Here is a 26,969-nt window from a genome sequence, read left to right on the forward strand (position 1 = left end):
GTGGCGGGTCCCACAATCGATGACGTGGCATCCAACGAGGGCGCCTGCTCTTGACTCGTTGACACGTTGTGGTATCGTATTTTCCGTCTCCGACTCGAAACGTTTCAATTCGAAGTGAATGTCCTTCGCCCTGGCCTTCACGAGCTCGCTGGGGTGTCTCTCTGTACGGAACTCACTGAAGAAAGCCATTTTCTCACACGGAACGAAGAAAACGAATTGCAGTCTTTCTCTACCCATGGCTGCTTCAGGTCAGTTGGTCCTTACTGTTTGGTCGCCGCGAAAATCCAGTAAAGTGAATTCGTTTATGAATTTACTAATCTGCTTATGTATATGTTTCGGTTCAGTTATGGACTGCAATTCGAGTTGTACGTTGGTGTTATGCGGAAAATCACTGGCAGAGAACGAAATTGCTAAGACGCTGAAGAACAGTACCGCTCTGAAGCTCCCTGAGAACACTGAGCTTTCGATTCTTTTACACTCTGAATTGGAAAAACAGTTCAAAAAAGACGCTTTTGGAATCGATTTGTTCATGAACTCGCTCTCGACCAATCGGTTCGGTAGGTTCCTCATTTGGTCTCCGTGCTTGCCGTCGACGCACGACGTCGTTTCTAAGTAAGTCTCACAAAACCTGATTTTTAGTTTCCCTCTCTAAAACCGAATAAATCGATATTTTCCGGATAGTGAATTCTGTTTTAGTTTTCTCTCAGAAATTTCTGTGAGCTTCCAGTCGGTGCGGTTTGTGTTGCTGATGTTCAGAACAAAGGACGAGGTTTGTGATGCCAATTAGCGGTTAATTGTGATTGACTGATTGTAATTTTGTGGTTGCATTCTTGGAACTCTATTGATTTTGTGGTTTATTTGAATTTTTTGATTTTTGCAGGTCGGTCGAAGAATGTGTGGGAATCTCCGGAAGGTTGCCTTCTGTTTTCCTTTACCACGCAGATGGAGGATGGAAGAGTCGTGCCTCTCATACAATATGTGGTGTCTCTTGCCGTCACAGAGGCAATAAAGGATGTTTGTGATAAAAATGTGAGTGCATTGTTCGTACTGAGTTTGATGTAAAAAGAATTAGAGCCAACTTTATCAAACTATTTTGTCGTAACTGTGTTCTTCTCTCACTGCGAATTGTGCACATTATTGACAGGCATTGCTAGCAATTGTCGGGAAGAAGTAAGATTTAGTCGAAATTGTAATTTTATAATTAATATATAAGTGGTCCATCGTATGTTTTTTAGATGGTCATCTTGACTTCAGGCGAGTATTTTACCTCATTATTGTTTATTGTGGCTTCTTTTGGGGTGCTTTGATAAATAGAAGTTGTAGGAAGTATTTTAACTGCGGAAAGGTTACATCACTCATACATGAAATCCAATCTGTAATATACTGTAGGAGGTATTTTAAATGCAGAAACGTTACATCACTCATACATGATATCCAATATGTAATATACTATACCAAGATAATCGTTGAGCCTATACAAAATTGTATTATGCAAACAATTAGGTTCTTGTTATCATGTATTTGGTTGGACCATGCACATTGCATATGATTGTTATATTGCAAATTTTCAGTTAATATGTGACGCTATAGTCTAGACTTTGATACACTTGTGTTAAGTACATCTTCTCCATTTCAGGGCTTGCCATATGTTGATGTTAAAATAAAATGGCCAAATGATCTTTATTTAAATGGCCTCAAAGTTGGAGGCATTTTATGCACCTCAACATATAAATCGAAGCAGTTCAATGTCTCTGCTGGTAATTGGTCTCATCCTTTGGGTGCTGATTAGCAGATCTGATTGGAAAAAGCATGCTTTCACATACCTACCGGCTACTTTCTTTCTTTTCTATAGACCCTGTTCTCCGTATTAGATGAATGTCACCATCAACACACACACTAGCTCACACACTTTGAATACTCATGTACTAAATTGTACGTTGATAATGACAGAGATACTTAAATTGCTTCTGTTCTTGCAGGTATAGGTTTGAATGTTGATAATGGGAAACCAACTACATGTTTGAATGCATTTCTTAGAGAATTGTCCGTTACCACATACCAATTTAGAAGAGAAGAACTTCTTGCTGCCTTCTTTAACAAGTTCGAAAAATTTTATGACCTTTTTATAAGTCAAGGTAAATCATCATATGTCCTTCCAGTTATCAATTATACCATTTCCTTCATTTTTAATTTTAATGCTTAATCTTATAGTTCCACCTTAACTATGCATGTTGATGCCTTTTTCTATTTTTATTAAGCCCATCATGAAAAATTATTTCAAAGAACTTTGCCAACTAGAACCCCCTGTAAATGAAAGATCTTTGAAACTTTGTTATATGAAGTTTTATTTTAATCTTGGCTATGTCATCTCAATCAGGTGCTTGCTTCTTTTTCTTTTTCTTTTTTTCCTTTTTAACAGCTTAATTTGTTTACCATATAGAGATATGGAAAAAGAAAGGGAAGGCATAATTATTTCTTATTCCAAAATTTATCTAGTAGCTCTTGTTTCCAGAGTTTCTGTTTCAGCAATAAGATTCTAATTTGATCAGAAGCACGACAGTGTATTCATTAATGACAAATGATATGAAAGGTAAATGCAAGTTCTTTTGCTTCATGTCATGCAGGATTCCAATCTCTTGAGGAGCTATACTATAAGACATGGCTACACAGGTGACACATTGACATGTATATCTTGATTCTCCTGTGTGAAAATTTGTCTCACTTGGTACACAATAACAATTTGACTCAAACCTTCAGAAGCCATTTTCCAACCTTTTTGTGATGGCTTCTTGATTTTCTTGTTATAAAGTACTGAAGCCATAGTTTTGTTGAAATCATAGTTGTCATTCATCCCCTTATTAGTATAGTCCCACATCGCCTGGGATTTATGACTTATAAACACATGGGCACCCTTCTTTGTAAGATGGTTTCAAGGATAAGTCCTACCCATGGGTTTAACATGGTATCAAAGTAAATGTATCGCAAGGCTGGGTCAGGTTCATATCTCTAGCCTTGTGTTGAGGGATAACCAAGTGTCTCCTGCCCTAGCATTGAGGGGGAGTGTTAGCATAGTTCCAGATTGCCTTGTTAGATTTGGGATGCATGGTGTATAAACACATGGTACCCTTTCTCTGTAAGCCAGTTTTCAAGGATGTGTTCTACTGATGAGGTTAACGCCCCTTCCCCCTTCTTTCACATTACCCATGTTCTTTGTATTCAATTTAAAACTTGTGAGCTATGGTTCTTACTTGGGAACAGGTGGTCTATGTTGCACCCGACTCTGAAACATGTGAGCATACTCTCATCGTGCTGTGCTACCACCATATCTCAAACATGCACATTTCTTATTCATGTCATTTTTGCATTATTCAGCCTTCTCAACATCATTGTTTTCTCCCCTCAACTAGACCACAAATTCTTGTAACCTTGAGGCCTTTGCTGCTTTTCCTTTTCCTTTGTAGATATAATACCTTAATAACGAAAGTTGAACATGTATTCGTGCACAAATCCATATCAATCAGAATAACTGTGCTCAAGCATGTAGGTCTACTTTTGAAATCAATTTTGTTCTGATTTTGCAGTGGGCAGAGGGTTATTGTGCAGGAAAAGAATGAGGACCAAGTGGTGGAAAACGTGGTTACCATTCAGGTATGACAAACTAGCTTCGATATGCATGCGTATGTAGATGAAATTGTTATGCCCTTTCTTATGATATAAACCCAAATAAAAAATTTTATATTATCCTTTCTGGTTCAGACAGGAAATTAATGGTTAATTTTATGGATAAGGATTTTAATGACGAAGTAGACGTAAACCCCTGCCATTCAAACCCGGGACTTGCTGGGCTTTGGGTTATACCACAAAGCCAACAAGTCACAAAGGGACCAGCAAGGATTTTGGTTTTTTATTCGTAAAAGATTGGCCCATTTATCTTCATATACAGAAGTAATAGAACTTATAATGAAATTCTCAATTGTTCTCAACAGCAATTTGTATGCAGACTTGTGTCCTTATGGTGCTAGATGGTTCGAAGTATGATTATATTGTCAATACCATATATTGGTATTTGGTTATTCAGCATTTAAATCTTTCATTTGCAGGGTTTGACGTCTGCAGGATATTTGTTAGCTATTGGTGATGACAATCAGATGTGTGAACTTCATCCTGATGGCAATAGGTAAATTTGCTTAATAGATTTTTTTTTTTTTTTTTGTGTTAACTATGAATGGTGTATAAGCAGTACCTTTATAAGTCTTTTTTTTTTTTTTTTTGTTTAACTATACAATAGTTCAACTAATAAGTAGGAAACCTGAAAACTACTGGAAGAACGTAAGGTAAGCAAGCCCTAAGTTGGAAATAAACAGTGTGATTTTCTTTTATTTAAAAGTGCTAGCACAATTTTTTTTGGCCGATGTGCTAGCACAATTTAGAGCCACAAAAATAGCAATACAATTTTCATTGTGAACCAAAGCGAACACTACCTGGTCAAGATTGCTTTAATTCATTTCTTCCATATGGGATACCTGGCAATAAGGTTCAAATTTTTTCATGAGCATTACTGAGATATAATTCATGGTATTTATCTGAAGTTAGTTTCATTGTTTTGCTGACATATTAATGGATTTTAATTGTTAGTTAAATCCGTGTCCTGGTTTGGTCCCAGTTCCACATTATATAGGCTTTTTGTTTAAAGCCATGTGTCCTTCACTACAAACTAGGCAGATCACATGAGATTTCAGATGGTCGAAATCTGGACATTGCAACACCACCTTCTTCTATAACTGTTAATTTAACTTGTACCTCTGCTTTCATGTGACAACAATTGTGTCAGGTTGCTTGGTCAAAAGAACAGCACTTTGGTATCATGTCCTTTTCAAATTTGGTTTTACCATCCGTAGGTGTACAGAAGTTCTGCTCATGTCTCTTGTACTGTCCTTTCCTTTCCAAACCTGGTTATGGTGAAAACTTTTGCATGCATTTACCATTTTAAAAGTGACCTGGTTTATTTCTCATTTACTGGCCTCTTATTCATAGCCTTCTATTTCTGTACTAAATCCATATCTATCGTTTCCTGGGTGTTATATTTGGGGTTGACTGTGAGGTAATCTTGACAAGTCTTTCTTGTCAAACTTTACACTCCTGTATGTGCATGCGTCCATCTAAACCTGATATCTACCTGATACAGTGATACTTACTATAGACAATAAATAAAGACATACGAGCATTTTGTAAGGTTTTGATGTAAAGTGCTAGAGGGTGACTAAGAACTTCCTGATATACGTTTCACTCCTTTTCTGATCAACTATAGTTATAAAGAATACGCTCAATGTGATAGCATCCATTGCATTCCCCATGTAAGATTAGTCACTACGACATTTATCCTACATGTTACATCCACATGTTACAATTTTAGAAGTTTGTTAAGACATGAGCCTGACTATTTCTAACCTAAGTAATCATGGTATTGTTTCTATTTGTCTATAGCTTTGACTTCTTCAGAGGATTAGTCAGACGAAAACTTGACTGAAGAAGATTCCTTGGCACCTTGCATCAGTAGCTACAATTTTGCTGAATCATGTGCACTACTGAGAATGTTTTATCTTTTGTTTTTTTATTTGTCTCTAAACTTTATCAAATTATTCTTTTCTTTTTTTGTGTATTTTGTTTTTATTTATTGTTCAGTATAGATCTTGGTCAAACTTAGATCTGTATTTCTTTGCTGAATAATGTCAGAACTCATGGATTACATGTTTACAACCACTGTACTGTGTTTACCCGCAAACAAGAAATGGATTATACTGACTTGTGTCATGAACTCATGATCAACCCAACTAATGAATCCTTGCCAGCTAGCTTTGGTTTGAATTTAGTTTTGTGTTTGTTGGGGGGGAACTATTTAGTTTGTTTTTTTATTCTTGTTCAATGCATGCTCAAAGATATGCTTAGTTTGTTGGCTTAGCTAAGAATCTAAGATCTACAGGCCCCAGCATGACCCACTTGTCAAAATGTCATGTTTGCAAGGCTGTTATTGTGATGCAATTAGAACTTTGGTTGGTTGAAACATGTAGGATAAAGACTCTCTTTCGGAGAAGAGAAGCCAACATTCCTTAATGGTATGTCCTGTGGTTGAAGGGTACTCTCTCTCTCTCTCTCTCTCTCTCTCTCTCTCTCTCTCTCTCTCTCTCTCTCAATTTGGGTCGTTGTGTTATAGTGACAGAACCCCACCTCCCCACATGCACAGCCTTCTATATTAAACAAAATTTCGCAGGTGACCTACATTGTTTTGGCACAACCCATGGTAGGGGTCCATCCATGTAGTACAAACCTTTTTCACTGTCGCAATTTGGAAATTGGTTAAGCCATCTTCTACAAGCTGATGCAAAAAGGTGAAGCCTAACACCCAATATAATGCTCATTAGGTCCTAGTGAATCTAGTCCTTGGTCATGTTTAAATTCTTTTAAGATTAGTTTCTAAGTTAGGGTCCGCCAATGTACCAAAAACACATACAAGTTGCAGCTTTTTGTCTCTCATAGGAAATTATTGTCTATTTGTCTTTGCATGGGGTGTAAAAGTTGGGATTCGCATTTGGACAACATACACGTACACCTACTGATACCTTGTGTTTGCTGGTACAGGTAGCATAGTTGTGATTGTGCTGGGAGGGGCTAGTGGGGGTTGGTATAAAAAAGTATTCGTCTCTGTGTCAGGTTGTTGTTGCTAAAGTTATGGTAGTAACTAAATAATAGTCTGGTAGGGGTGCAGGGGCTAAAATCCTTTATTTTATTTGAAGACTTTAAATCGAAGTGAAAGCGTTGGGATCATTGGCATTAATGGCTTATTGGTTTAATAGTATTTTTCTACATTTTTGTTTGAAGAAGTTCGAGTTTGAATCTCTAATCCTACGAAAAGAGATTGGAATGAGAAAAGAAATGGGTGTGAAAGGGGATTATGCAACTTTTACAATTACTTGCAGGCAGCACTTTTCTAGAAGAAAGGTGAAATTTGGGAATATTAACCTCGTAAAGAAAATCTCAATAAGATTTGATGTCTAGAATCTTAATGTTTCATATTGGTATGGTTAAGTGTGAAATATAGCTATATTATCAACTTTTCTATTTAAAGAAAAAAATCCCAAGTTAAATCTTCTCTCTCAAAAGAGAAAATTTCACTGTGGGGAAGTCGGCAGAGTGCTTCCACTTACACTCTCCTGAGGCAAAATCAGAGATAGAGGGAGGGATTCAAGTCCAACTTCGTCCTTTGTTCACAGAATCATATTTTCTATTAAAATAAATAAAAATTGTGTGAACAAGATTTTAAATAATGAACTCTTTTGGTCATTAATACTTTACATGAATAAGAGGATAGAATGCCATTAAAAAAAAAAAAAAAAAAGAACAAAAGGATATTATGAGTAGACATGAAGAAAGGAACAAAAGTTATGTTAAATTACACTCTTGGTCCTTAAAATTGAAACAATGTTGTCCATCCTTTTAATTTACCTAGCTATAGTCATATTTTTGCTACAAAATATGCTAAATTTGACATGTAATGCAAGTGTAAGTATTAGTGCAAACTAATCTTACATTTAAATGAAAGCAACCTAAAGTTCTAAATTCCTAAATTAGGAAATAAATGACTGAATGGCAATGCAAGAAAATCGCATCAGATGTCACTTCCTTTTGATATTCCTTCAACCTTCTTTAGGTTAATATATAATACGTACTATATATGGACAAGAATGGTATTTATTGTTTGATCAAAAAGATAAAAGGTCTCTAGGTCTCTCAAGTGAAATATTTAAAAGAAAATAACAACTAAAATGAAATTTGAGTCAAACTTCAAGGATCGATAGAGATATATATGTACTAGTTTAGCCCTACAAAGTCATTATTCATTATTCAAAAGATGCACGATTGGATTGTTACCTTGTAGTGGAAATTTGGGGAAGCAGTGAAGGAGATTAGTCAAAGATCTTCATTGGATTATCACATGACATTATGGCAAGCAGGCCTGGTGGACCATGATGGTTGAGAGAAAAAGAGAGGCGATCTGACTCTCTTGTTTGTTTAGAAACTGCAGAAAGAGATCGATAGAGTACATGTATGGTGGAGTACTGGCATGGAAAATAGGAGGGTAATAATCAAACCCCAATCATATTATCTAGAATTGGATGCATGACATATATCATAGTGATATCATTTATTGTGCATAGTGCTCCAAGAATTTCTTTAATGCGGAACGAGAAATATAAGATTCTTGATGCGACAGTGAGAAAGTATTCAAACACCAATGATGAGTTTGATCACTCTTTCACATCACGCATTATTTCCATATTTGCATCCTGAATTAGAGAGAGCCTCTAAAGTGCTGCTCAGCTTTTGGGCTAAGTTGATCTACCATAAAATGCAATAGTGTTTATTTCAAGCCATATATTGCATCAGTTGGTGCATCTCTGAGATCTTACAGTCTACTGCTTTACATTCAGTTCAGCTTGAGCATGCTAAACATTGTATAATATACTCGAGTTGGGTCCCTCTCTCTGAAAGCTTTCTGGTCTTTAATTTGCTTTTGCTGTTTTGGTGTTCGCTTTGTGGGTTGTGACTTGTGACCCTCCAAATATTTATTATTCTTTGGAGTAAAAAATTATACAAAAAGGAAAAAAAAAAAAAGAGATTTCATTGAATAAGAATAATATGGTTGTCAATGACTGGGTTTTAATTAAATAATCAGCCAAAAAGAAGGGCATGTTTAGTGGCACTAATTGAGAACCAAAGGTCAAGTTCCCTTGGGTCAGAGGACCATATATATATATATATATATATGGGGTATTATTGCTGTTTACACATTTTTGGAACTCTGGGTTTGGGGCATGTGATGTATGCATGAAGTACATACAGGTCTCTGATCAAGTGAATGTTAAAGTACGTGTGGTTCTGGATACAGTAAGTACATTTGGACAGTCAATCATATACCAATCATCACTTTCTCATGCTGATTATTTAGATGGGTTGGTGGTACAGGTTAGATTCTTCTTCACCTCTGTTAAACTTTTAAATATATATATAAAGGATGAAAATAGGAGAGAGAAGAGGAAGTGCATGATGATAAAGTTTCCATTGGTTCCACACTTCCACCATAAATTGATAACATAAAAATATTCATCATGGACGGGTTATTGGGTTGTAGTTGTACCAATGGTACTAGAGTAACCTAGCTAGCTAATTATTGTCTATGTAAAACCTATGTGTCATGATTATGAAGACAATTATTCCCTACCAGTGCACAAGGTGAGGGAAATGATTAACATTTTTCTCAAGTAATATATGAGAGAATAACTTATTGGTATCCCACTTAGAGATGTAAAGAGAGAGAGAGAGAGAGAAAGGGAAAGATAATGAACTAGGTAGGTAAATGATTATGTCTCACATCCAATATCGAACATGTTGTCTAATAATTCATGTATAATACTCGTTTCTTCTCTTTCAATGAGGATACTAAGGCTTCTTTTCATTAAATGATATCGGAGAATAAGGTAATTGAACTTAGAACTTTGAGTGTATATAAGTTAATACATTTAACCATTAAAACTACAAATTCCCATAAAGATATCAAGGCTTAAATGAAGGAAGATTGTGCAAGACTTGAGAATTTATCTAAATGTTAAATCTAGATAAGCTATTTTGGTGGTGAATGTCCACAGCAATTAAAGGCCTATCTAATAAATTCACTTTCAATTTTTATATATACATCTTTTTTCTATCATATATTCATATCAAACTTTTTTTTTTCCTAGCACTTTTAAGTTCTTATATATTAATTGGACATGATCTATTGATTTCGTATGGTATATTATTTATGGTTAACACACTTAGAAAAAAAAACCTACAAATATAAACACATGTATATCGTTGTTGCTGTAGATCAATTAAAAAGTTAGTCTAAAAATTCCTCAGAGTACAGTTGACTCCAATACACTATACTAACTATTCCCTAATATTTTAATTAAAACACCAAAATCAACATGGAAATTGGTTCCAAATGGGAGAAGGTGAATTCGATCCATGTTTTTCTTTCTTTTTTGTCTTTAATTAAAAAGGTTTAGAGTGCTTCTCAGTTGAGAACAAAATGAACTGCACAACCATCTTATCACATGATTAAAATGGAAGGAATAAAAGATAACCCAATGTCAAGCATCGTGTCTCCATCACTTCTGTCATCATCATCTCTCTCAATATTATTCTAGCTACCATATATATCATCAGTGACTCACCAAGCTACTTAAATCATTGACTTGCCACATTTATTATTATTATCCTCATCAGTCATCGCCACCAAATTTTTACTCCAAAAAATTTTATTAAAATATATTCAATTGTACAAACACTGATATATACTTGCCACATTTTATGACATATAAATATATATATTTTTTAATTTAATTCTTATACAAATTTATTTTTACACTGATAATTAAGATATTTATTTTCTGTTATTAAATATATTTATATATCATACGATGTTTGATCTTATTATAAATAAACTCTATACCACATCTTATATGTACTACCATTGATTGAGCTATGACACATACAATATATATACATTTATGCATATATATATAACACATACATACACAAAACTTCTCTGACAGACGTCTGAATTTCAACAAATTAATATCCAATTAACGGCCAATCCCAGAGAGGGTCTTCCATGGGGCATGCCCCATTTGTGGGTCCCACCTCATGTGAGAGGTGCCCCACTGGGGCATGCCCCATTGAAGATTTATCCCCAATCCCACCACCCTCACCTTGATCCCTCCATAAAATTAGCACCATGCACCTTGCTTCCACTGCACTGGCACTACCACCATCTTTCTCCCACCATCCTCAAATGATGTTATGTAGAGTTGGGTTAGAGCTTAGACTATAAAGTCTAGTTCTTAAATTTTAGGCACGCAAACTGAATCGTTGTTTGAATGACAAGAGGTTGAAGACGAGAGCATCTAATCATCTTTTTAAGTTGACTATACATACATATACATATATATATATTTACGACCTAAATTGTCAATTGATATTCGTTGCTTGATTTTAACGCTTTTAGTTTTGGGCTCCCATATTTCGCGGTTATATTTTAAGTTTTAATTTTTGAGTTTTAGACCAAAATTTAAGAGTTAAAATTTAAAATATAACCTCGAAAAATGATTTTATATCCTAAAATATAAAATTATATATCTTAATATCAAACATTTTTAAGAATAGAATAAAAAATATATAGCAAAAATCATAAAATGACTCACGTCCGTTCTTCAGTTGAAAATAAAAGTCATCCACATATAATTTGCTATATCACCTTCTTGAAAACTACCATGATTGCCCCCATTGCATCATCATCCCTAGAAATCATATCACTTCTAAGCACTTATTATCATACAAACATGTTTCATACAATCATTGAATTAAGAAAATGCTATTTGCACCTTCAAACAAGCATCTTACATTTTTTGTATGTGAGTATATATATATATATTCGATCAAGTGTAAACATATGAACGTGCGCATCCATTGTCAAGCGCTCGGCAGTTTGACAATGATTTTTTAACACAGGCCGAGTTTTGAGGATTATTTTTGCCTAATTCCCTCTTAGGATCTAAAATGAGCTTAGTGGAGGCATTCGTTTAAAATTTCAAAATTAAACTATAACATAAACACCATTGAACTAGTACTAAAAGCTCAATAGCTACAAAATTTTGTACTACCGAGCATTCAGTATAAAGTGAGACGTTTACACCTGAATGAGACTATATATATATGAGTACTAGAGTATACAAAAAGCTTAATTATTTGCACCCTATATATATTATATAATTTTCATATTTTTACATTGAATAATTGGGACATGTATTATATTTATATATATATATATAGCAAATTATTTGCAACCCCAGAGAAAAAAATAAAGAAAAGAGAATGGTCGTCCTTTCTCATTTGTCCTCTATAAAGAGTATAATTAATAGAAATTATACTAGTGTAATGTAGAGATGTCCGACAGTACGTACATATGTGCAGTAAAAGCTATCCTTCTCACTGTTCCACTCTTCACAAAGCCGCGTGCAATCACCGTCACCGTCTGCGCGCTTTGACTCACTTGGTTTTTGGTCAAGCTCAAACCGTACGTCTCTCTCTCTCTCTCTCTCGTCTCCGTGATCCTCTGTGTCCCGGTACATGATACATGCACTGCTATCTCTGTCACAGCAGTGTCCTTTGCACACGTGTCCCATGTAGACACGTTAACACACAGGGGCCTGATTATCATTGTCAGAATCAGAACACCACTTGCTAATCATTTCATCAGAGATGGTAGTGATCAGTATCACTTTTTTTAAATTATAGTGGACAAACTTTGGTTTTTGTCTATTTCATCAATTTTATTTATATTTTTTTAAAATTTAAATACATTATCACGATAGAAAAAAAAATAAAAAATAAACTATTATTTTTAGTTTTTAAAAGAAGTTCACATGTTTGAGATTAAAATTAACAAAATAAAATTGATGAAATAGACTTAAGTTATACATGAAATAAAAATTCACAAATTATAGAATTCATAAAATAGGTTCATGGATCAATATAATACTAAGGGTTAAAATTAAGGACCATTATTGTAATTTACTCTTACTTCAATTTATGCATGCAATGTATTATACAGATGAATGTTTTTTAAACTTTGATCGGTTTCGCATTTTAGTTCTCAAACTATGAAACTTTTTCTCCCTAAATTAAAAAAATAAAATGTAACCTTTCAATTAAATCTTTACATTTTCATTCCTGTGTCTAGCAAGTATGAAATAAAATATTAATTTAAACATTAGATAAAATAAGAAGAATTTTATCCATTAAGTGTTACCCACATAAACTTTACATTTTTCTATCTATCCCATCGAAATACTCACGAAGAGAAACATAAGGATATCCAGAGGTAATCAAATTCTTTGAGGGAAAAAAATAAAGAAAAAAGAAGAGAAAACATGCCCCAATTGACCTTTGAGGAAAAGCATGCAATTGCGTGTCTTAAGAATTAGATTAGAATATTAGATTAATAAAATTCTTGATTAACAATAGTCAATAATGATTAATCTATAGGCACGTTCGGATATCCAGAGGTTCTGATTCGAAATTCTTCTTGTTCTTGACTTTTAGCTTGGTATTGTTCAATAAGTGTATGCCCCCACGTCACTCTCTCTCTCTCTCTCTCTCTTTCTTTTGGGTGCTAGTCACCATCTTAATTGGCCGTGGATGCCAAATCTATTGTACCATTCACGACTCTCTCGCACACACCTCAAACCAAAAAAACAAAAATAATTAAAACAATTATAAATAAACAGAAGATAGTCGACATGCTTTAAATGGTTACTTGTTTGTCTTTTGTAGGGCCTTGACATAATGACATCCACATCTTAATTTCTCCAAAATAACAATTTTTAAAACTAATGCTCTCTCATAAAATTGAAAATTATATAATAATAGTTGATAATTACAGATAATACAACAAAAAATTAATGTATAAACTAAATCATACTATACTAAAAAAGATCAAAAGTAATGTTGGGAAATGAGGCGGAATTTGAACTCACAACCTTGAGTGTAAGCTCTTAAACCACAAGTATGTCTCATAGAAAAAGCCAGTTTCTTATTAGTAAAATTGATTATCTGCATTATTATAGACCTTATCTTCTATTAAAGATTTGATTTACATTATCCTATACAAGATTATTATATATATCTTGTTTTAGTTATAACTTATAAGGATATATTATTTTTGAAATTTATTCCGCAGTGTAATTCAATAATCAGAGTCGTCTATTTTTAACTTTTACGTCTCAATTCAATAATTATCTCCACAAAAAATTAAACAAATAAAAAATCGTTTAACAATTTGATTAAATAATCATCATTAATAAGTATTTATCAAAATTACTATATTCATGAAACTCGAATGGAGAAAAATTTGTGTGTAACGGAGATATAACTCTCACAATAAAAAGTCACCTGACTAGCATATAGTGAAAGTAAGGGAATATACTCCCGTTACAGACAAGTTTTTCTCACTCGAATAATACCACTTTTACACGTGTACTGCATAATAATCATCAATTTTTCAAAAAGAGAGTGTTGTAAATAACTAAATATTGACTTGTATATTAATCAAAAGACACTAATATTGACTTGTCTAATATTCTTAAACTTGGAATATTACACCTCAATATACACGTACTCTCAAAATTTGTTGGAAAGGAAAAAGTCATGTGAGTATTGTACGTTGGAATAGGTTCTAACGTTGGAATAGGTTCTAACATTTAAGAATGTTAATGAAGACAAATATATCATCTATTCATTTTTTTATAGGCAATCAAGACAAACCATTATTAAAGCGATTATCATGATCTAATGATTGGGTTTAGGGAACAAACCCCCTTTCATTTGCAAATTGAATTTTCATGCATGTGAGGCAATTCCTTGATGTTAACCCTCATTCATTTAAACTAAAACGCAACAATCTATTGTTAGGTTTTTACTATTCTGACGATTGAAGTTTAATTTGATTGTTAGGCTTTCATCTCTTTTTTCATTATAAACACGCATTATGTGTGCTTCGAGGTAGGGGTGGACATCAACCCGTCCGAGTTAATGCTCTGATCAACCCGCCGACCAAATCACCCGAAGTCGACCCAACCCGATAGACACTCTCGAGCTCGGGTTCTATCATCCACCGACCATCGGCACCCAAGCCGACCTGTCAAGAGAGAGAGAGAGAGAGAGAGAGAGAGAGAGAGAGAGATCCAGGCGAGAGAGAGTGAGACCTAGGTGACACGTCGATGAGAGAGAGAGAGTGGTAGCGGCTGCCATTTTTTTCGGTGAGAGAGTGAGAAAAGCTTGTCAGCTTAACCCATCTTTGACCCCGACCCGATTGACGCTGACCCGCTCCGACCAATGGCTGTGCGGACGGTGTCGATTTGAGCCCCAACTCGCCCAATCCCCACCCCTACTACGAGGACTAATATATATGTACATGTGTGTGTGTATAAGGCATTACTAGTGACAATGACATAGATGTGTGACACTCTTGTATAATTAATGAGAGAAACTTTCGTGCAATAGGGATATGATTGATTTGGTATCTCAATCCAATAACACAATGATACCTATGTTATATACTTCATAACATAACAATTTCTTCAATTTCAATACATAATCTATCTTTTGAGATGTCAAGTCAACCTTTGTCCATTTTATGTAAGTTTTTCTCATAATTAATTAATAAAATGATGACATGTGATGATCTACTATGATCGCAATGTTTCACAATTGAAATTTGTGTATATACTATACACTTTTTGTTTTTGTAAAAATTACGTAACTAAAATTTGTAACTTAGGCTCTACTCTTCTTTGACTACCTAGTATTGTTTGGAAATGTTATGACCTTTTAGCAACTATTGATAATAGAGGTGAGATTTGGTTATTAGATACCTTAAGAAACCAGCCCAAATTGATTGATGTAGATTGAGTTGATTTGGTTTTCTTGATACAGTGAGTTGCGTCTAAATTTTTGTAAGTCGGTGAATTTAATTCCATAGAGATCGAATTGTACCCAAACTAACTTCAAGAAGTAGAATGAAGCAATGTACATTATTTATTCATTTTTTGTTTTCTTTAAAACTTTAGTGCCTCGTTCATATCAATTATTAGCTTACAAATTTGAAGGAAAGTTATAAGAATTAAGATTTTTATAAAGAGTATTGCTAGGGATCCCTAATTAATGTATTTAATGGAATTTAGTTCTAATGACAATGGGGAGTGGGGACATAGGTCAAACCACCTTTCCCCTTTCACATTTTTAATAAAGAAAACATTGTTCTAAATTTAGAGTTTATATTGGTATGGTTTGAGGTCGACACGTACAGGAATATTTGGCTGCAATATATAGTTGAAGAAAACTAGAAAGATCAATGTCACCAAACCTACATAATTAGACCCTTTTTTTTTCATGCAAATGACAAAATGCTTAAAAATCTAAGTACTTTCCAATGTAATTTTTCTATCATTTTCACATGAGGTTTTCTTTTTTATTATTTTTAGCATCCTTGTAGTATGCAATCATACAACAAATGTACTATTTTGATTTTTCTAAATTAATTTGATTGAAATACTTTTCACAATACTTACTCACTTTGACATCTTAGTTAAACCGAATTGACCGTCTAATCCAACATATAAAATGTGATTAGTCTGTTTTTATGTTGCTGTTGGATTAGTCACACAGGAATTAGTAGTGAGCCTTTTTTTTTTCTTGATTCGTACTAAGCATTTAATTTTAAGATTCGTTGATTTTATGTATCAAATTTTAATATTTTTATTTTAATTATAAAAACTTTATTTCATTTCACTTTAAATATTAAATTTTAGTTTAAGTACCAACTTTAAAAAACGTAGTTCTACCGAATACTCGGAAAAATAATTATTTTATTGTTTACAAGTTCAAGAGCAATCACAACTTTTTTACTAAAACATAGTCATAACTTAGTTCATTAAGCTTTAATGTTTAATTTTTAGGTTGTAGGATTTCATCTCTCCAAGCTAAATCAAATGCCTTATACAATTACATCTTTATAAACTTTAAATTTCTATAAACTTCATACGGTCACAATTGTGATTGCATGTCGAGTAATCATAGATATATACCAAACTGAAAGAAGAAAAAAACCAACGGAAGGTTACTGAGTGCTCAACACTTTGCCCGAGTGATCAGTGTCAAAAATTTTATATTTTATACAAATTTGTGACTTAATTTAAAATGTTTTGCTCCATATTAGTATTTAAACTAAAAAAATTTGCATCTTTTGCTAAGAAATATTAGCATTTGATATTTAATCTTAAATTGCTACTAATTTTATGCCGCCGTTAGTTGGCCAAAATGGTTAAATGTAGGTAGTTACGGACGCTAATTTTTAGATGTTATCGAAGTAATTCATTTTTAATAAAATTTGCTTTATCCATTAATTTATAAAAAGAAAAAAGAAGTTTCCGTATCTAGTTTTGACGGTTCAGATTGGACCGGATCTCCCAGGACCAAAAGCCCAAGTCCCCGGTCAAAGACGTGAAAGCCATTTCAAATTTACAATGCCCGTCAAATAAAACCACCAAACACCCCCCCCGCCACTCACTAACAAGTAACCACTACTTTCCCGCCACGCGTCCCTAATGCCACCTCCACCTGTCACTCTCCCCGCATGCCGGCGGCCGTTCCCACCTTAACCACCCTGAACCCTCCCGCACCCGCACACAACCCATTTAAAGACGGAAAAAGCCGGAGAGAGAAACAGAGTCATAAACTCAATGCATATACAGTGGCCAACCGCCTCTTATTTTAAAACTTTGGGGGAAGCATTACAGAAGAGTCGTGGTTTTAAAAGTTGTTATTAATTCGTTTCATTTCTGTGCGGCGTCGTCGTATTGACCGCTTCGCCACCACCGTCGTCGCCGTCGTACTTCGTCAAAATATTCCATTCCTTCCTTCTCCGCCACCTCACCTCACCACCAGTCTCGCTCCCCGCACTTTTCGCTCTTCTTCTCATAACCGTCTCCTCCCATTTTCACGCAATCCTCGCTTTATCCGTTTCGCTCTTTCCCCAATTCCAATTCCATTTCCCCAACAAAAAAAATAAAATCAAACTATGAAACCCCTGACCACCACCACCACCACCTCCGCCGCCCTCCTCCTCCGCCACGTCAGCTTTACCCGATCCCAATCCCAACATTTTCAGCCCTCGCCTTCCTTCTAATTCCGCCGCATGCATCCCTTCTGCTGCATCACCACTCTCTCCGATAACTCGGCCAACCCCTCCCCTCGCGCCTCGGACCTCTACATGACCTCTTTCGGACCGCCCGGATCCGATCCAAATACCCGACCCTCCAACCTTCCCATCCACAAGGACCAGAACAATCACAGCCACAGCCAAAGCCAATCCAGCAGCGATTACGGCCGCCTCAGCCAGCGGACCACGGCGGCGGCCGCTGCCGCCGCAGTGGCCGCAGCCGAGGTGGCGGTTCGCCCGCCGCCCGTGCCGCAGCGAGAGCAGCCCCTAGACGTCAAGATAAACGACATCGTAGGGAATGCCGTCTCCGGAATACTGTACAAGTGGGTGAATTACGGCAAAGGCTGGCGGCCGAGGTGGTTTATGTTGCAGGATGGCGTTCTGTCGTATTATAAGATTCACGGTCCCGATAGGATCGTCGTTAGCCACGAGACCGAGAAAGGTTCGAAGATTATCGGCGAGGAATCGATGCGGAGGGTTTCGAGGAATAAGAATACCAATCCTCACCAGCTTCGCCGCAAGCCCTTCGGCGAAGTTCATCTCAAGGTTTAATTTTTAGTCTGTTTCGATTTTCATATACGTTTTGATTCAGTTCTGTTCTAATTCAAATTTATATTATATATATCTGTGTTTATTGAAATGCAAAAGGAATTTTCTTAAATGCGGTTTTAATTTGATTAAATTACGCTTAATTTGGTTTTATTGATTTTCTGGGTGTTTTCAATTTTTATAATTTTGATGAATTTATTCACAGGTTTCGAGTATCCGTGAGAGCAAGTCAGATGATAAGAGGTTTTCGATCTTCACGGGCACCAAGAGGCTGCATTTGAGGGCGGAGACCGGAGAAGATCGATGTGCATGGGTGGAAGCATTGCAGGCCGTGAAAGACATGTTCCCACGAATTTCCAACAGCGAGTTGATGGCTCCGGTAGACAATGCTGCCGTTTCTACTGACAAACTGAGGCAGCGCCTTGCAGAAGAAGGTGTTAGGGAGGCAGCCATTCAAGACAGTGAGCAGATAATGAGGACTGAGTTTGCCGCGCTGCTCAACCAGCTTCTGCTGCTCAAGCAGAAGCAGTGGCTCCTCATGGACACACTGCGACAGTTAGAGGTATGGAAACCTTATGCCAGTTGAATTCGGAGTTCTTCTTTGGTTTCCTACCATACAGAACTCTAATTTTCTTAAACCACCAATAAATTTCTAGGAGGCTGTTGGCTCTGTGTTACAGCTTGTGGAGTAGTAAATTGTTGTGATTTGTTTGTGCAGAGTAGTAAATTGTGTAGTAGGAAATTGTTGCGATTTACTCAATATTTTGTAATTATTTTAATATAAGTATTCATCGTATTATTGCTTTTGTGGTCTTTTGATTTGAGTGATGTGAGTGTTAATTAATGTAGGAAAATTATCTAGAACCAGTTTTTTTATGTCGAAGAATTCATGGAAAGGTCATTAGACCAGAAGATTGCATTGATCTTGCACAAACCATACCATTCTTGTTTAGCTTTCACACTATTGTGAAAAAGTAAAAACCATCCAAATTTGAAAATTGGTTGATTCAGACTTTACCTTATCTTCTAGATTGTTTGTTCAAAGATTGATGTGGTATAGACCTGTGGTTTTCTCTTGAGGATCTTCCCATTACATGGTTAATGCGATATGTGTACAAGGATTGATGAAATTCTTTAAAAACAGGTCATAGTAGTATCCTTTCACATTTACATTAAGACTAGGGTATCTAGATGTGTCTATGAAGGTAAATGTGGAGGGTGTATATGCGTATATATGAGGCTACAGCTTCATATTATTTTATTTTTCAATTGTGCATTTTGGATGATATTTTGAGCATCTCATGTGTTCAGTTATGTAGTTTCTAAGAGACAGGTAGGATGTTAGTTTGTATTGTAACATATTTTGTTGATCGTATTTATATATATTTTAAATTTATAGCACCACTTTCTTTGACATATGCTTTATGTGTATGCTACTTATTACCTTCTGCTAAAAATACTGAGGTAAGTAACTTACTACCTTCTTTGAGTAGAGCTCTCAGTTTCGTGTGGGAAATATTTTAAAATTGAAGGCAGACTGCTCACATTGCTGTCAGGGAAGGTGGTTAACAGTAGTAGTAGATAGTGGCACTTATAATGGTGGATGGGTGGCAACAGTGGCAGGGTACTGGCAATCGTTTTTGTGGATTTATAAAGGAGCTTTTACTTGTCAGTGTTCTTTAGTTTGCACTTTGCAAAAAATGATTTTAAGAACTTATTTGATGATTTTCATAATTGTGTAATTCCTAAAAAGACGAAATATGTGAAGATATGTTAAAGTTGTATTTACCATGCATATATTGGGATTTAAGGCCATAGTGTGTTCTTTATTTTTTTCAGAAAATCTTTCCCATAGTTTTTATCTAAGTATTGTTCCTTTCAATGCATGGCCCAACAATTGTTTAAGACAATCAAGTGGAGCTGGCTTAAAGGAGGTACTTACGATTGCCCTTCCTATACAAGATTGCATCTCTTATTCTCCTTATCAACTGGTATTGCATGGGGGAGGTTATAATATCCAAAATTGCTTTAGTGTCTGTAAATTATTATACCCTCATGTTTCACTATTTCAGTGAATGGCACTTGTGATATAATATAAAAAAAGACCTAATGTTTGTGTATCGCCCATTAGTGTATCATGTACAAAGAGGTGGTCGAAAATACAGAGGCACAAACTGTTTGGGGAAGCAATGTTGAATTCTGTAGTCCCATCACGTGTTTCCTTGTTCATTTTAATATTATGCAATGTTTTCTGGAATTGTATTGTGACGGCCATTTTTTGTGTTATTTGGATGGAGAGGAATAAGAGGATCTTTGAGGACTAGTGTGGGGAGGATGTGGAATTATTTTGGGATAGTTATGGATTGTAACATCTTTTTGGGCCTCAGTTTCCAGTGATTTTCGAGATATTCCGTTTCTCTGTTTCCATGTTGATTGGGTTGCTGTTGTTTCATGAGCTGATTGGGTTCCTTAAGTATTAATTTGGCTTTATTTGGATGCTTATTTTTCTTAGTCTTTGTTTTTGGTGGGTGTTCACATCTAATGCAAATTTGATCACTTTATGTTAACTAAATATTTCTTTTTTTCTTATCCAGAAAAAAGCCCTCATGTTTTCCATCTGCCTTCTCTTAATAGTGTTTTTGCTTTTATGGACTTGTTTAAGTGTTCAGTCTGTAGGTCTGTAGGCAAAAAAATAAAAAAAAACCACCAACTTGAATGAGTGTTGAAGAATTATTTCATTTCGCGAATCAGAATCACATTGGACATCAGTTTTGCTGTTCTGCCAAGTTATATCTTGTACTACTACCTTTGTATGAAACTTAGTCTCTAGTAAATTTTATGCTACATCTTGTTCTGCTGATATGCTGTCAATTCTGAAATAGTATTCCCTTGAAAAAATATTTACATTTGAAATTGGTGGTGCATTTGGTACGGAATAAGCTGATTTCATTAGAAAACATGAATTGATGAGCTATAATACATCTGGGTTTTATTAATTTGGTGCAATGGAAGACTATGCCTCTCTGTATGGGGTTTCTACCAGGACACATTTTGTAGTTGCACCTTTACTTATGTATGAGGTATGGAAGGTGAAGCTATGAATTTTTGACCTGGTTTCTCCAGGATGATTAAATTTCTAATATTTGCAGTTCGTCCTTTTAGTTGATGATGGAAATATGTGCTTTGAGTTTCTTCGTAGCTTTACTTCTGGCTTTGAATTTCCTTCGAAGGGTAATCTGTGTTAACCCTTGAATGCAAGTTACCATTTCTGTCTCTTCTTGGCACTTTCATTGTTATAACTTTTTTCTTGACTGTTTATACTATAGCTTTTTTGAATCAAGACTAATGTTCCTGATTGAGTTGTGAGGCCTGGCATCCTCCATTTTAGCATAAATATGTTTGAGGATTAAAAAGTACTTTCATCAAATTTGAAATGCCTTAAAAACCAACCCCCTTTCCTCATACCCCAGTTTATCACAATATTATCACCTGTAAAACTACCCCACTTCCTCCTTAAAAAGGGCTTTGTAGTCTTAGTTCCTTAACCAACTACTCATGTTAAAAACTGGAAAAGAAAGAGAAAACTACTCATGTGGGAACATCTCACACACATTTAGTGGGTATGGATGTGCCAGTATATGATTAAATAAAGAAGGGAAAGAGAAATGTCATTATTACCCTATAGGAAAAAAAGGTGGACACGTGACATTTTAAGGGATGCAAAAAAAGACTCTAGTTAATTGTACAGCTCTGCTTATTTTGTTGATGTACATAGCATTTTTTTATGAAGGATCCTGTGTTCATACAAAGGTTGCTTTCTTTAGAGTTAACTTCTCATGCAGGAATTTTTTTCCTCATTTACTTCTTTGTTTCTTGCTTATAAATTGTTATCTGTACTGTATTTTGTAGACAGAAAAGGTTGATTTGGAGAATACAGTGGTTGACGAGAGCCAAAGACAGTTGAAAGATTCCGGGTCTTCCTCTAGGTTAAGGCAAGAAAAATTTAGTGGTAAGCATCAAGGAGAACATTTACATCACTTATTCCCTGTTACCTGTAACAAGTTATATATGTTACTTCAACTACTTTTCTTTCAATTTCTCTTTACCCATACTTCTGAAGACTATATCTTCCATTACTAATTTTAAAATATGTTGACGCTGTGGTATGTGAAATAATATATTCTTATATCTTTTCTAGGTTTTCCATCATGCTTCCTTATGCTGATGTAATCCTGCATTGGTTTGAATTTTTCAGAAGGAAGTGCAAGTGAATCTGATGATGATAATGAGAGAGCTGATGCTGCAGAGGAAGAAACAGATGATGAGGACAATGCTTTCTTTGATACTCGTGATTTTCTATCATCAAGTTCGTTCAAAAGCAATGGGTCTGAGTATCGGATATCATCCGTCTCTTCAGAAGATGAAGGGCTATATGCCTTTGAAGCTGAAGATGGTATCGATCCATCCATCAGATCTGTTGGAACTAACTTTCCTTTTGTCAAGAGGCGTAAGAAATTGCCTGACCCTGTTGAAAAAGAGAAGAGTGTTAGTCTTTGGTCAATGATTAAGGATAACATTGGGAAGGACCTCACGAAAATCTGTCTTCCTGTATACTTTAACGAGCCTCTATCATCTTTACAAAAATGTTTTGAGGATTTGGAATATTCATACCTCATTGATCGAGCATATGAATGGGGTAAAAGGGTAAGACCACAAAGCCATCCTTATTGCAATCCTGTTAAGAGTCCTCCCAACATTATCTTTCTTACATGAGTTAAATTAGCATGATGCACTCTTCACTTATTTTTGAATTTCCTTGAAGTCCTGCAGGGTAATAGCCTTATGAGGATTCTTAATGTGGCTGCTTTTGCTGTATCTGGATATGCTTCAACTGAAGGAAGGATTTGCAAACCATTCAATCCATTATTAGGAGAAACATATGAGGCTGATTATCCAGACAAAGGCCTCCGGTTTTTCGCAGAGAAGGTGTGAAAAGTTCTCACACATGAACTTGAAATTATGTTATTACTAAATGGATAATTTTAAAATTAAAGTGGCATACTCTATTTATGTATACTACCTGTTCTTCATTTGAATAATTTTTAAATTCTGAGAATTAGGTTGGACCAGCTTGATGCTGTCCTATCTGGGTTCACAAGATTTACATGTTTAAACTGAGTGGTGCATTTATCAAGCATTTTATATCAAATATGCTTGCATGTCAGTGACACTAAAACATGATTGCAAAGAATTTGACTTGGTCAATGAAAAAAATTGAATCTTGAATTTAACATCACTATTTGCTGAATGTTGAAGAGTGTATTTTGTATCTTTGATTTGCGGTTGTGGGAAGATAAAGGTATTGTCTTGCAATAGAAGCTACTTTGGGATTAAAGCGTTCTAAATTGATCGTTTGATAAACTATAAAGCAAAAAAACTATTTATTGACATTTGAAACTCCCCAGATAGCCTGAATTCTTGATAGGAGATCTGAAAAATGAGAAAGGGACGATGAACCTCAAAGAAATGAGGGTTGTTTGAGCAGAGAAATGACTTAATCGTGAAAGAACTCAGGGAATTTAGGCAGCCTTATAATTGTTATATGGTGTATGTGGAAGATGTTCAACCTATGGCTCACTTCATTTTATTCAGCATCCCTTCTTTCCTTAGAGTGCAACCTTTATATATCTATTTAAAATGTGTAGAGTCTCATTGTTTTATTTTTCTACTATGTATCAAATAGTGAAGATACTTATATTTTGGGTGTCAGGTTAGTCATCACCCCATGATTATTGCTTGCCACTGTGAGGGTAAAGGATGGAAATTCTGGGGAGACAGCAATTTGAAGAGCAAATTCTGGGGTCGCTCAATTCAGCTTGATCCTGTTGGTCTTCTGACTTTGGAATTTGATGATGGAGAAGTCCTTCAATGGAGTAAAGTGTGAACCAGACCACTAAGCTATTGTTCATTCTTTGCTAGGTTCTTCTCTAAAAATGGAACTCTTTTCTGCCAGGTTACAACGTCCATTTACAACCTCATATTGGGAAAGCTGTACTGTGATCACTATGGTACTATGCGAATACAGGGAAAGCAGGAATATTCGTGTAAGCTGAAATTCAAGGAGCAGTCTATCATTGACCGAAATCCTCACCAGGTACTTTCTTTTTCATTTTACATTGATGATGTCAGCATATAAGCCTTTTTACTATGTAATGCATAGACTGGTGAGTAGATTGCTGTATCCTTGGCAGTAGGTTATTTGAGATTGAAAATCCCTTTCTGTATCCATGAATTGGAGAAATCCAGAACCATACCTTTTGTGGGTTTGTAATTCATTATTGCCCATATTCCTTTGCCTGATGAACTTATTCAAGCAAGAGATGATGGCTTTATATAATAGAAGCCATCTTAGAATGTGACCAAGTGATGTAGTGTTGATTTTATGATTATGTTGTTAGTCAACGGGTCATGTTATGCTGTTTAGGCTAGGTGAGGAAAAATGTCCAGACGTATTGCGGTTCACCTCATTTTTACCACTTTTCTAGTTTCTACACACGAATATCATATACTTGGGCAGTGTTCTACAATGTCTTATAAAATAAAGGAATAAAGCATTTATCAAAAACAAATGGAATAAGACATGGCTTCTGTTTATAGTAGCTATTTATTAGTTACTAAAATCTTTTAACTATTTATATGTTTTGTGTTTTTTCCATTAGGTGCAAGGCATAGTTCAAGATAAGAATGGGAAAACAGTGGCAACATTGTTTGGCAAATGGGATGAGAGCATGCATTATGTGATTGGAGACTGTTCTGGGAAGGGAAAAGGTGAGTCTTTATCTGAAGCCCGCCTGCTCTGGCAGAGGAGCAAGCCACCCAAGTTTCCAACTAGATATAACTTAACGCGCTTTGCTATCACAATGAACGAACTCACCCCTGAACTGAAGGTGATTACTGTGATGAATTTATTGCTCAGTTGGTCCATCTTATTTTTCATTTTGGTGCATGGAAAGAACTGCCTGAAATGGTGCCACATGGTTTTTTTTGTTTTAATTTTAATTTGAGTAAGTTCATCAAAACTTAAAGATGTTTGAACTGATGAAACAGAATAAACTCATTTGACTGCTATAAACTGGAATGGAGATGGTTTATTACAGTTTACTTTCTGAATGCACTGCTAGCGATTATGACTCTTCAAGTTTAATCATGTGCAGGAGAAGTTGCCTCCAACAGATTCAAGGCTGAGACCCGATCAAAGGTATCTGGAAAACGGAGAGTATGAAATGGCAAATGCAGAGAAACTGAGGCTAGAGCAGAGGCAACGGCAGGTAATATTGGTTTTTATGTTTATGTATCAACATATCCGCATATTTTGCTTCAAAAAGCATTCATTGGTTTTGTGGAAATTGACGGGATATTGCTTTGATTGGGATTTTTTTCAGGCTCGAAAGATGCAAGAGAGTGGTTGGAAACCACAGTGGTTTGCAAAGGATAAAGCAATTGATACATACCGGTATATTGGTGGATATTGGGAGGCGAGAGAACGAGGAATTTGGGATTCATGTCCAGATATTTTTGGCCAAGTCCCTTCTGAACAGCTAATTGAATAAGTTCATTGCCGTCTCTTATGGTTACCAATTCTTTTTCAATTTTTTCCAAGCGGATGGGTGATCAATATTGCTCATCCCAAGCAGTTAAGGTCTCCCATGATTTGCATATAAAGTAAATTTGATGAAAGGTCTTGGCAGGTAATAAAATGAAATTTTTTCTCTCACATGTCTCACTGTCCATCTTTTATATATATATATATATATATATATATATATATATATATATAAAAGGAGGTGATTTTCACACTCTATTTTTCTCCTCTTGCACTCTCTTTATTTCTTTAATGTTTTTTATATAATTTTATTACTTATGTTTCCCAATCTACCCCTTCATAGCTTTTATCTTTCAAAATGTTAAAAAAAAAAATTAAAAAAAAAAAACTGTTGTGCTCCTTCGCAGCCGCCAAGAAGTTATGCATCCTTTGTTGGATCTCTTTTTCTAAAATATTTTGTCCAACTCTCTAAATTAGAGAAGAAAATAATGAATGTTGGATCTTATGTTGTAAGAAAAAATAGAAATTTTGGATCTTGAATTGATGTTAATTTGTTTCTAAAATTAAAAGGCTCTGGTATGTTGCCATAATTTCATTTTTTTATGTTTTTGGTTTAAACGTATCATATTCCACTGGTAAGGTTGTTCCATTACAACCATGAGATTGAGGATTTGAAATGGGAAACGACATCTCTATCAGTAGGGATAAGACGAACTTGTATTCAGATTTCAATGATGGGAGTCTCATTGGATACAAATTAAAATATATTAAAAATCAAGAGCTATAAAGGGTAAACTTGGAATACAAATTATAAAAAATATATAAAAACAAGCTTAAAAAAATAGGAGTGCAAAGTGGAGAAAAGTGGAGTGCAAAAATCATTTTCCTATATATATATATATATATATATATATATCATTTTTTCATATAGAATAAAGAAAA

At 35.1% G+C, this 26,969-nt stretch overlaps 2 protein-coding genes across 3 annotated transcripts; both read left to right on the forward strand.

The window, feature by feature from the left end:
* The first annotated feature begins 107 nt into the window (after positions 1-107).
* Positions 108-5,757, forward strand: LOC147279356 (biotin--protein ligase 2-like). Of its 2 annotated transcripts, XM_086250117.1 has the most exons (10): positions 108-248; positions 345-612; positions 708-769; positions 881-1,029; positions 1,637-1,757; positions 1,980-2,135; positions 2,625-2,670; positions 3,582-3,648; positions 4,101-4,177; positions 5,485-5,757. In XM_086250117.1, the coding sequence occupies exons 1-10, from the start codon at positions 119-121 to the stop codon at positions 5,525-5,527; spliced, it is 1,119 nt and encodes a 372-aa protein (XP_086106243.1). In that variant the 5' UTR covers positions 108-118; the 3' UTR covers positions 5,528-5,757. The 2 variants fall into 2 exon arrangements, 1 of the variants encoding a protein (XP_086106243.1); XR_015123285.1 differs by lacking the exon at positions 5,485-5,757 and having other exon boundaries at positions 2,625-2,685; positions 4,101-4,158.
* Positions 5,758-17,413: 11,656 nt separating this feature from the next.
* On the forward strand, positions 17,414-26,193 carry LOC147279357 (Pleckstrin homology (PH) domain superfamily protein). The gene is made up of 10 exons (XM_086250138.1): positions 17,414-18,421; positions 18,630-18,986; positions 22,334-22,433; positions 22,680-23,128; positions 23,255-23,410; positions 24,195-24,362; positions 24,438-24,578; positions 25,144-25,371; positions 25,639-25,752; positions 25,867-26,193. Exons 1-10 carry the CDS (start codon positions 17,852-17,854, stop codon positions 26,032-26,034), a joined length of 2,451 nt encoding a protein of 816 aa, XP_086106264.1. The 5' UTR covers positions 17,414-17,851; the 3' UTR covers positions 26,035-26,193.
* The last annotated feature ends 776 nt before the right edge of the window (positions 26,194-26,969 follow it).

This window comes from Dryas octopetala, chromosome 7, assembly GCF_963921425.1.
Source record: "Dryas octopetala chromosome 7, drDryOcto1.1, whole genome shotgun sequence".
Lineage (NCBI taxonomy): Eukaryota > Viridiplantae > Streptophyta > Magnoliopsida > Rosales > Rosaceae > Dryas > Dryas octopetala.

Excerpts from the sequence above, each read along its gene's own strand:
- LOC147279356 (XM_086250117.1), top strand. The coding sequence starts at position 119 with ATGTCCTTCGCCCTGGCCTTCACGAGCTCGCTGGGGTGTCTCTCTGTA. Across the intron at positions 613-707 it reads ACGCACGACGTCGTTTCTAA|AAATTTCTGTGAGCTTCCAG; the intron begins GTAAGTCTCACA and ends GTTTTCTCTCAG. Across the intron at positions 1,758-1,979 it reads GCAGTTCAATGTCTCTGCTG|GTATAGGTTTGAATGTTGAT; the intron begins GTAATTGGTCTC and ends CTGTTCTTGCAG.
- LOC147279357 (XM_086250138.1), top strand. The coding sequence starts at position 17,852 with ATGCATCCCTTCTGCTGCATCACCACTCTCTCCGATAACTCGGCCAAC. Across the intron at positions 23,411-24,194 it reads TCCGGTTTTTCGCAGAGAAG|GTTAGTCATCACCCCATGAT; the intron begins GTGTGAAAAGTT and ends TTTGGGTGTCAG. Across the intron at positions 25,753-25,866 it reads TAGAGCAGAGGCAACGGCAG|GCTCGAAAGATGCAAGAGAG; the intron begins GTAATATTGGTT and ends GATTTTTTTCAG.